The sequence below is a fragment of the Palaemon carinicauda genome, chromosome 11, assembly GCF_036898095.1.
Source record: "Palaemon carinicauda isolate YSFRI2023 chromosome 11, ASM3689809v2, whole genome shotgun sequence".
Classification (NCBI taxonomy): domain Eukaryota; kingdom Metazoa; phylum Arthropoda; class Malacostraca; order Decapoda; family Palaemonidae; genus Palaemon; species Palaemon carinicauda.
In genome coordinates, this window is record NC_090735.1 from 120043950 (window position 1) to 120056449 (window position 12500).

Genomic DNA, 12500 nt, shown 5'->3' on the forward strand with positions numbered 1-12500 from the left:
ATTGAAGGTTTGATTTTTTGATATAGTACCAGTGAATGAAATCGAACAAAAATTTGATCGTTTAAAGATAAATGAATATTATCCATTTCCAATATGTTGGGGGAAAGTAGAGAATTTGTAAAATAATCAGTATATTATGCACCCGCATTTTTTTTTCTTTTTTGTAGAACATTAATCATCACCGTAAAACAAGCCAATATAGAACAAAGTGAACAAAATTGTAGTAATAAATTTCCTGGTACTATGGCCAGTTGTAATAATAAATTGCACAGGCCCTTGCAACATTGCTGCCAGGTCGATGACCGCATTCGAAGCAGGTAGACCCTTTTAGGTTATGTATGAAATACTGCAAAGTATGCTGGAGTGCTGGAATTAGTATGCACATCGTTACACAGAAATAATCATTGCTCATGCTACTGTTATTCAATTTAGCAAAAATAAGAACTTCTGACAGTGTCTACAACGGGGAGTTTTTATTTCTAGATCAAGGCAGTGTGTCAAGGAAACAAAAGTAATGATTTATAACTGCAATTAGGAGTTATGGATGTCATATCACTATTACTTTCTCTAAGTCTGTCATTCACTTAAGTGCTGCGTCCTAGAATGTCCATGAGAGTTATATGCATGATTAGACTACCGCCCTATTACATAATTTGGGACAGCGTCTCTAACTAACTGATTGTCAAACTTACAATTCAATAATGCAAGGAGGAGAGGGAGGAGGAGTAGGAGGAAGAAGAAGAAGGAGGAGGGTGGTGGAGGAGAGTGGAAGGATAAGTAAGAAACTACAAAAAGACCATCCTTTTGCAAAATGAGGTGTTGTTTGCTCACGGTAATAGACGATTATGATTCACAGCCATTTCCACGCAGTAAAAGTTGAGAAATAATGCTTTTTATCACACTATTTCTTACTTATTACATTGCAAACCATTATGCTATTATGAGAATTGATATGGCAAGAGAGTTGCATATTTCTCATAAACAATAGAGCTTCATGAAATTGTATTTCGACATTATCACAATATTCATTGATCTTTTTATGGCAGAGTGGCAAAGGAATGCTAAGATATTTAGAAATATATGTAGACAAAGGATTTCAGAAGGATCATCACAAGTTCATTGATCTTTTTATGGCCAAAGGGGAAAGGAATGCTAAGATATTTAAAAATATATGTAGAAAAAGGATTTCGTAAGGATCAAAAAAATTTCACTGATCTTTTCATGGCAGAGGGGCAAAGGAATGCTAAGATATTTAAAAATATAGGTAGACAAAGGATTTCGGAAGGATCATCAAAAGCTTGTTGATCTTTTTATGTCAGAGGGGCAAAGGAATGCTAAGATATTTAGAAATATATGTAGACAAAGGATTTCAGAAGGATCATCACAAGTTCATTGATCTTTTTATGGCCAAAGGGGAAAGGAATGCTAAGATATTTAAAAATATATGTAGAAAAAGGATTTCGTAAGGATCAAAAAAAATTTCACTGATCTTTTCATGGCAGAGGGGCAAAGGAATGCTAAGATATTTAAAAATATAGGTAGACAAAGGATTTCGGAAGGATCATCAAAAGCTTGTTGATCTTTTTATGTCAGAGGGGCAAAGGAATGCTAAGATATTAGAAATATATGTAGACAAAGGATTTCAGAAGGATCATCACAAGTTCATTGATCTTTTTATGGCCAAAGGGGAAAGGAATGCTAAGATATTTAAAAATATATGTAGAAAAAGGATTTCGTAAGGATCAAAAAAAATTTCACTGATCTTTTCATGGCAGAGGGGCAAAGGAATGCTAATATATTTAAAAATATAGGTAGACAAAGGATTTCGGAAGGATCATCAAAAGCTTGTTGATCTTTTTATGTCAGAGGGGCAAAGGAATGCTAAGATATTTAAAAATTTATGTAGACAAAAAATTTCGGAAAGTACATCACAAGTTCATTGAGCTTTTTATGGCAAAGGCTTTTGGAAGGAAGTTACTGGCAACTGACCAACTGTTTACATCAACAAAGTACTTGGCTGGCACTTGAAAGGTTAGTGATTCAACCCGTCCTGTTGCCTAATAGTCAGAAAAGCTTTGGAGGTGTATCTGTGCCAGCTTAGTTAAAGAAGAGAGCGTGGGGATAATACTAGGATTGGGAATCTCACTTCTAAACTTACCGAACACAATGGGATTGCCTGCGGGGTAGGCAACCTCACTCCGTTAATATCTACTGAAATTTGGGAAGGTAACCAATTTCGATGCCACCCTTTCTAATGAGGAGAAAGGAGGATGAAAAAGATAATTGAGAGAGAGAGAGAGAGAGAGAGAGAGAGAGAGAGAGAGAGAGAGAGAGAGAGAGAGAGAGAGAGAGAGAGAGAGAGAGAGAGAGAGAGAGCGTTCATGTCCCTTGGATATCATGTCCATAATTGCCAAATATATTACTCATATTTCTCACCTTGTCTGCCTGAGGAGATGATTAATGTTGGAATGATAAACAGGAGATACATCTCATTAGTATTCTGTAGGGAAGAAAAATGATAACAATTAATAAAATCATTAAAAGTTCTTCTGCGTTCAAGTAATTAAGTAATTATGTGCATTTACTACTGCCAACATATACAGTATAAGTTATTGGTGAAAATTTCATCTAAAGTCTTTTGCTTCATATGAATATTTAAATATATATTGTAATTTCTCCGGCCAAAATTCTTAACTTATCTACAAATTTTAATAACACTTTATTAAAGTTGTGTCAATATCTACTTTCCCTAATTAGCCTGGATCATTGACCCCTAAAACAGATCAATTTGATATTGTTTGGACTAGACTTACATATCAAATAAAATTCTCTCATATCAATTTGCTACAATTATATTTATTCCTCAATGACCAACAGAAGTGCCGTTACCGCTTAAAATTTGGTAAAAAAAAAGTCATCGATCTTTTCTAAATTATGCTTTATGTATTTCAAGTGCCTTAACAGAAAGAAAGCCCGATATAAGTGGACCAAGTCAGCACTTTACTGGGTACAATAACATTTGAAATCAACACAATTCTTTGAAATGTTTTGTTTACACACATACACAATATATATTTCAAATAAGCCATATATTTTAATACATTGTCTGGATTCTCTTAACGACCTCAGGATCAGAGTCTCAAGGCGAAATCACTCAAAGACAATAACATCTGACCGCCCAGGATTCGAACCCTAGTCCAGGATGCTTGTGTGACAGTGACTGTGGTTAAATGATACGGTCACTGTCATACAAGCCTCTTGGACCAGGGTTCGAATTCCGGCCGGTCAGATGCTATTGTCTTTGAGTGATTTTGCCTCGAGACTCTGATCCTGAGTTCATTAAGAGAATCCTGAAATTAATGTATTAAAATATATGGCTTATTTGAAATATTAAAACATGTTTAAATGAGAAAAATTCATCACAATATATATATATATATATATATATACTGTATATATATATATATATATATATATTATATATATATATATATATATATATATATATATATATACTGTATATATATATATATATATATATATATATATATAAATATATATATATATATATATATTATATATATATATATATATATATATATATATATAATTCTGTCTAGTTTATTACGTAAATTCCCGAGCTCCAAAACTTACCTGCATTATATTACATAATGTGATACACAATAGAAAACCTCCGAGCTCTGAGAATAATACGCAACTCCCAGACAATAACAAATATAAACACTGAATATCTAAAGGTCTCTTTACTTTACACTTAAAGCAAGACGGGGTGACTGCTTTATCTTTAACGGGAACTATTCTTAAATCAACCTCTTACTACAGTTCGTAGTGAGAGGATGTGAGCAATAATCTGAACTAATTATTGGTGATCAAAATAATACTCACTTTACAAAAATAAATATATCCTATAAAGATGAAAAATAAAAAAATAAAAATTAACACCAAAATAAATCACTCGAAATATTAAATCTGAACTAAACCTTAGACTAAAGCAAAAGGATACTTCATGAAAATTATAAAATCACTTGTTTCACTCGAAATTAATTTACAAAAATAATTAATTTTGACAATTTTAATCAGAATTACACTTACGTATATTTAACTGATACTCTCACGTCCTTTGGCTCACACAAGATTACTGAATGCTTCAGCAAAAATAAATACACTTCACCTTTTTAACCAAATTACACAGGGCCAGTCACAAAAATCAAATAAGATATACTGTACTTACATTAACACACTACACTTTTAACTTAGACACACAATAATATCACCAATGTTTGAACAACACTATACACAGTATATGTTGGAGAGAAAACACTATTCACGTTTGAGAGGATACACTAAGCACGTAGAGGCTGGTGGAAGCACGAATCTTGTGGGATGTTAGGCTGGATCTCTCTGTCTCCTATGCATTGCGAAGCACTTATCTATTAACTTAATTCATTCCAGAATTTTCCAGTTTGGCCTCCTGGCAGTGTGGGGGCATGGTCTAGCAACGTTAAGGTTGCCAACTTGGCATTTTGAAGTAGGGTACTAACGTTGCTTGCGAGGCAACTCTCTCAGCTAACCCCACCCATCTCCTCTTGTAACATTAAAAAAAAGATTAAGCTTTAGTCTAGAATCTTCCTGCAACTTCCAACCACGTGGAAACATGATGCAATCCCTAGCATGTGTCATACAGCGTAACTTTTAACAAGGTTACATAAGGCTTCGTAAAAAAACTATGCGAAATGAAAATTTGATTCTTTGGAATAACTTAAATTTACATATACAGAACTGAAACACGATACAACTAAAAGAATGACGAAGGTCTTATGTAATTCACATACATTACTCAATCCTACATGAGTGGAGCTCACCTTACGAGCTGGCTATACATCTCTTAAATACACAAAAAATTACGTGAATAAAACATTCTACTCTCATAAAGACCAGCTTCGTAAAAATATACACAAAGATCATATTAGGCCAAGAGAGCCTGCAGGCATTAAAGGCAGGTATTCAACAATTGACCATATCCATGTAATTAACCAGCTAATGGTAATATCAACAGAGTATGACAAACCACTATGTATGGCATTTGTAGAATATGAGAAAGCTTTTGATTCTGACACAATTTCAGCTGTAATGAAAGCCGTTCAAAGACAAAGAATAGATGAATCTATATAGGAAGTACAGCTATTCTAAAACTACGTAAAGATTGTAAAAAAATCGATTCGGAAACAAATTAGACAGGAAGACTCCACATCTAAATTTTCTTACAGCATTTCTAGAAAGACGTTCTTGAGGATTTAGACTTGGAAAATATAGAATTTAATATTAATGGGGAATACTCTAATAGCCTAAGATTTGTAGATGACAATTCCATTTAATGAATCATGGGAGGAATTGCAAAATATGAAAGAAGATTTGAAAAAAGAAAGCAGAAATATAGGGCTGAAAATTTATGAGCAAACAGAAGACAGTAAGAGTCCCCCCCAGGACACGAGACCGACATAAAAAGAAGGATAAGCATGGGATGGAGAGCTTTTGCTAAATAAAATGAGATTATGAAAAGTAAAATACCACTTTTTCTAAATAGAAAAGTTTTCAATTAGATGGTCCCTCAGTATTAACTTGTGCATCAGAAACTTGTAGCATTACTAAAGTCTTAGCACATAAGCTAATTACAAATCAAAGAGCATAACACTAGGAGACAGAAAAATAGCAACTTTGAAAGAAGAGCAATCTAAAGTAGAGGAGATTCTAACATCTCGTAAATGAAATAGAGGATATTCTAATAACATATATGAGCAGAAAATGGTCAGGGGCAGGATATATAATGAGAATAACAGATAATAGATGAAAAAAAGAACAGCAGAATGCGTTCCTAGAGATTGCAAAGGAAGCAGAGGAAGAAAGAAAAAACAATGGATTGACGAGCTAAGAAAATCTGTGGGTGTAGACGGGGATACAAAGACCATAAAGAGACGGGAGTGGAAGGACAGGCTTGAGGCGTTTGTCCTGCAGATGATGACGTAAATATTGAATACGAGAAAATCTATATACAAGCATACAAACTCAAATCAATTAACATGCACTGTTTAGGTAGGGAAGCAAAAATTTTGCTAAAAACGTGCATTTTATCTGGACTAATACTAATGAACCTACCGAAATCAGTCACACAATGCTCATACAACACTCACGCAATGTTTGTGTTACTTTTACCCTCTTTTAATGTCATTTTAAAGCAAAGGCAAATGAAGTCGTCTCTAGGTAAGTTAATTGTCAGAATCAAACATAAGAGTGTAAAAATAACGATCCGGAATCCATAAAGCATAGATTAAGTAATCCGGTTAGTGATAGTGAAAATCATTCAAGAGAGGAAACACGATATTTAATCAAAACTGTTCATGGAGGGAGATTCTCCTGCCAAAGAATCCGAGCAGTAACCAACCCTCTCCTCCTCCCTTGCACCAACTATGAAGTTCATTTGTCCATTATTTCTATTTTTCATTGTGAATTATCAATTTTTATTGATTTCAGATGTTAGGGGTTATATTGCTATACTTTAGAAATTAGTGTATAATGAATATTTTTGGACTTGTCAAATACATCGCGGGAATACACTTTGTTTCTTATGGAATTTTCTTTTTTTAATACAAATATTTCAGGTTGCAAGTTTGCGCCCAGAATGAATTAAACTTGTAAACCAAGGTACTAATGTATATCTATAATTGTATATATACATATATATACATATATGTATGCATATATACATATATATATATATATATATATATATATATATATATATATATATATATATATATATATATATATATACAGTATGTATATATATATATATATATATATATATATATATATATATATATATATATATATATATATATATGTGTGTGTGTGTGTGTGTGTGTGTGTGTGTGTGTGTCTGTGTGTCTGTGTATGTGTGTGTTTTATATATTTTATATAAATAGAAGAATAGATAGACATATAGATATGTGTGATGCTGATGCTAATGTCACAATACAACATCACTGATGAAATCCAATGGAAAACTACCAAAGTTGTGGAAAATAATTCGCAGACCTCTAAAAATTTGACACCCAGTGGAGTGTATCTTCAAACATCACATCTCGCGTTTTAGAATTATCAAAGTAGATGTCAGACTCCACTTAAGGTGAGACAGGTGGAGACTTAATCACACCTAGGTACGCTGAACTAAGAATAACTGTATCGGCGTCTTTGAATTAGTCTTAAAAGCTTTAGACGGAAATGGAGTAGTCTGCACATAATCGTCTGTAATCGTATTTTTCTCTTTTCTTCAATGGCTAACTTTTTGATGAATCAAACAGGTTTGGTCATAATAGAATATCATTGATTAGAAAAATAACTGGCCATAATCATTTTAACAATTTTAGTAATTGTGATTTTAATAATAATAATAATAATAATAATAATAATAATAATAATAATAATAATAATAATAATAATAATAATAATAATAATTTTAATGAGCTTAACAATTTCAATGATTTTATTATTGCAGTGTTTATCTTTTATCAATATTTTTTCCAATTATCGCGTTTATTGCGATAAAATGCCACATTAACTCAAAACTTAAATCAATAATTTTTCAAGACAGTTCCATTTGGTGTTCTTATTTACAAACATTTGATTTCTATATTATATAAATTTCTGAAGTTTTCTCATCCACTAATCGCGAGACTTCATCCATAAACTAATATTGCTCATTATCATAATTTTCTATATTGTTACTGGTATTCATATTATACATTCCAACCACAAAATAAATCATATTAGAGTCATCCCTCATTAATAACTTAGAGTTTCTTATGGGGACATAGGAGCTTCAGAGACTTGGCATTCCATCTGAGACAACTCAAAATGAATTAAATAAGAATAAACACCACAAGAGTGTGTCAGTCACTTTATCTAATCTGTTCTTGAACTGGTCTGTAGTGTTACCATTAAGGGATAAAGGTCAATGAGAGAGAGAGAGAGAGAGAGAGAGAGAGAGAGAGAGAGAGAGAGAGAGAGAGAGAGAGAGAGAGAGAGAGAGATAATAAACATGGTTCCTGTAGAAAAAATATTAAATTAAGAATAAAGAGAAAGACAATTTAGAAGTTGATAAATGTATCACTATATAAGAATGCTGTAATGAAAAAGAATGACAATCTGCATCGTATAATCTATTAACTAAAGAGTAAATTCCAACTGATTATTATTATTATTATTATTATTATTATTATTACTAGCCAAGCTACAACCCTAGTTGGAAAAGCAAGATGCTATGAGCCCAAGGGCTCCAATAGGGAAAAATAGCTCAGTGAGAAAAGGAAATAAGGAAATGAATAAATGATGAGAATAAATTAACAATAAATCATTTTAAAAAAGTAACAACGTCAAAACAGACATGTCCTATATAAACTATTAACAACGTCAAAAACAGATATGTCATATATAAACTATAAGACTCATGTCAGCCTAGTCAACATGAAAACATTTGCTCCAACTTTGAACTTTTGAAGTTCTACTGATTCAACTACCTGATTAGGAAGATCATTCCACAACTTGTGACAGCTGGAATAAAACTTCTAGAGTACTGTGTAATATTGAGCTTCCTGATGAAGAAGGCCTGGCTATTAGAATTAACTGCCTGCCTAGTATTACGAACAGGATAGCATTGTCCAGGGAGATCTGAATGTAAAGGATGGTCAGAGTTATGAAAAATCTTATGCAACATGCATAATGAACTAATTGAACGACGGTGCCAGAGGTTAATATCTAGGTTAGGAATAAGAAATTTAATAGACCGTAAGTTTCTGTCCAACAAATTAAGATGAGAATCAGCAGCTGAACACCAGACAGGAGAACAATACTCAAAACAAGGTAGAATGAAAGAATTAAAACACTTCTTCAGGATAGATTGATCACCGAAAATCTTGTAAGACTTTCTCAATAAGCCAATTATTTGTGCAATTGAAGAAGACACAGACCTAATGTGTTTCTCAAAAGTAAATTTGCTGTCGAGAATCACACCTAAAATTTTAAAAGAGTCATACAAATTTAAAGAAACATTATCAATACTGAGATCCGGATGTTGATAAGCCACCGTCCTTGACCTACTTACAATCATACTTTGAGTTTTATTAGGATTCAGCTTCATACCCCATAATTTGCACCATACACTAATTTTAGCTAAATCTCTATTAAGGAATTCACCAACCCCAGATCTACATTCAGGGAATGGAATTGATGCAAAGAGAGAAGCATCATCTGCATATGCAACAAGCTTGTTTTCTATGCCAAACCACATGCCATGTGTATATAGCATGAAAAGTAAAGGGCCAAGAACACTACCCTGTGGAACACCGGATATCACATTCCTATACTCACTATGATGCCCATCAACAACAACTTTTTGAGATCTATTACTTAAAAAATTAATAATAATGCTAAGAAGCGACCCACCCACTCCCAACTGTTTCAGTTTGAAAACAAGGGCCTCATGGTTAACACGGTCAAAGGCAGCACTAAAATCAAGGCCAATCATACGAACTTCCTGACCACAATCAAGGGATTTCTGTACTGCATTGGAGATTGTAAGAAGCGCATCACATGCTCCAAGGCTTTACGAAAACCAAATTGCAAACTAGGGAGTAGATGATTACCTTCAGCAAATCAACGTTGAGATGCTACCTCTAGAAAGTTATGTGGTTCTTTGACTGGCCAGACAGTACTATACTGGATCCTTCTATCTGGTTATGGTTCACTTTCCTCTTGCCTACACATACACCGAATAGTCTGGCATATTCTTCACATATTTTCCATGTGCTCTTACACCTGACAACACTGAGATTACCAAACAATTCTTCTTCACCCAAGGGGTTTTACAGTAGTTGTTCAGTGGCTACTTTCCTCGTGGTAAAGGTAGAAGAGACTCTTTAGTTATGGTAAGCAGGTCTTCTAGGAGAAAGACACTTCAAAATCAAACAATTGTTTTTTAGTCTTTGGTAGTGCCATAGCCTCTGTACCAAGGTCCTCCACTGTCTTGGATTAGAATACTCTTGCTTGAGGGTACACTCGGGCACACTATTCTAGCTAATTTCTCTTCCTCCTGTTTTGCTGAAGCTTTTATAGTTTATATAGGAAATATTTATTTTAATGTTGTTGCAGTTCTTAAAATATCTTATTTTTCCTTGTTTCCTTTCCTCACTGGGCTATTTTCTCTGTTGGGGTCCCTGGGCTTATAGCATCCTGCTTTTCCAACTAGAATGTCAGCTTAGTAGATAATAATAATAACAATACCGAAGTGTAAAATCCTGTTCAGCAACTCTCATCAGGAAATAACTATCTTTCTTCGAAGCACTTTATATCTCTAAAAATATGGACAAGGTTAAATTAATAAAGGATAATCTCAAATATAGCTTTACTTCCTGTCATTGAACCCTTTGGATGCAAGAAAATTCAAAATAAACCTATCTGGCAACGCTGGGGCAGGTAATTTTACTTATCCAAACACCCCCACCCCTCTCTATCTTTCCCGTACCTGACGTCATATCTTGGATCTTCTTTTTCTTTTTCCTGGTGTAAGCTGAGGTGGCAACGACTTGTCCAGATAAAAAAAAACAACAACAAATTACAAGTTAAAATTTTTATATTTCTATAGTTATGATTTCACCCTAGCAAATCTTTAGACATTATTAAAATATGCCCAATGGCAACAATACGCCAGCATGGAATTACCTCATTATTTCACCATGTTCCTTCAGCCGCCTTCCTCATACCGGTTTTTTTTACCGTCTCATCTTTCTCAAGGTTCTTCTACTCAACAAGACGCACCTGATGGTCTCCTAAAGCTTTACGCATTATTACAGTTATATCGACTTTAGTACAATAAGTAATAAATTTTTCGCTCAATCGGAGAAATTGTGTGCTTTTAGTCTCAAATGAATGGTAAATTACCGGATATTAAAGATTCTTATGTTACTATAAGTTTACATAGCTCACTCTCTCATATCAGACACTGTCAGTATATATTATTCCCAAACCTGAACTTTCTGTCCTTCCTCTATTGTGTCAATACCAGCTTCAACAGTCATCATCTCAAACATTGCTTCTGCAGAGTATAGAAACGGCTGCATCCTCATGTATATCATACATGTATCGTTCATCTTGTCGAGGAGAGCAGTCAGGTCACTAATTTTGTCATTTTATTTATGAATGTCAAGGGCTCTGATACCTTGGTGCAGGATGTGGAAATAAAAAAAAAACAGACTTGTTAGCAATTTCAAGGGTAACAAGATACAATTATAGAACGAAGTCCAATGCCAACACCTCTGATAGCAAAAGACACACACACACACAGGGCACCAGCTGAGATACTACCACTAGAGAGTTATTAGGTCCTTTGACTGGCCATACAGTACTACATTGGGTCCATCTTTCTCTGGTTACGGCTCATTTTTCCTTTGCCTGCACATACATCGAATCACCTGGCCTATTCTTTCCACATTCTCCTCTGTCCTCATACACTTAACAGTGAGATTACCAAACAATTATTTCTTTGCTCAAGGGGTTAACTACTGCACTGAAGTTGTTCAGTGGCTACTCTTTTCTTGGTAAGGGTTAAGAGAATCTTTAGCTATATGGCAAGCAGCTCTTCTAGGAGAAGGACACTCTAAATTCAAACCACTGTTCTCTGGTCTTGGGCAGTGTCATAGCCTCCGTACCATGGTCTTCCACTGTTTTGGGGTACAGTTCTCTTGCTTAAGGGTACACTCGGGCACACTATTCTATCTTATTTCTCTTCCTCTAGTTTTGTTGAAGTTTTTATAGTTTATATAGGAGATATTTAATTTAATGTTACTCTTCTTGAAATATTTTATTTTCCCTTGAGTTTCCTTTCCTCACTGAGCTATTTTCCCTGTTGGAGCCCCTGGGCTTATAGCATCCTACTTTTCCAAATAGGGTTGTAGCCTAGCAAGTAATAATATATATATATATATATATATATATATATATATATATATATATATATATATAAATATATAAATATATATATATATATAAATATATAAATATATATATATATATATATATATATATATATATATATATATATATATATACATATATATATATATATATATATATATATATATATATATATATATATATATATATATATATATATATATATATATATATATATATATGAGATACTACCGCCAGAGAGTTTTGGGTCTTTTGACTGGACAGATGGTACTACATTGGATCCTTCTCTCTTGGGGTAGAGATCTCTTGCTTGAGGGTACATTCGGGCACACTATTCTATCTTTTTTTCTCTTCCTCTTGTTAAATTTATTTTGAATTTTTTAAAGGTTATATATGAAAGATTTATCTTAATGTTATTATTTTCCTTAAACTTCTCTTAATAGTTTATTTTCTTG

General features: G+C 33.3%; 1 protein-coding gene across 1 annotated transcript in view; it reads right to left on the reverse strand.

Annotated features, from left to right (window-relative positions):
* The window catches only part of LOC137650149 (uncharacterized), a 90201-nt gene that overhangs the window by 76289 nt on the left and 1412 nt on the right, over positions 1-12500 (reverse strand). Inside the window, exon 2 of the mRNA XM_068383302.1 lies at positions 2437-2500. Within this exon, the coding sequence (XP_068239403.1) occupies positions 2437-2488 (52 nt within the window). The 5' untranslated portion in view covers positions 2489-2500. The remainder of the gene's footprint in view (positions 1-2436; positions 2501-12500) is intronic.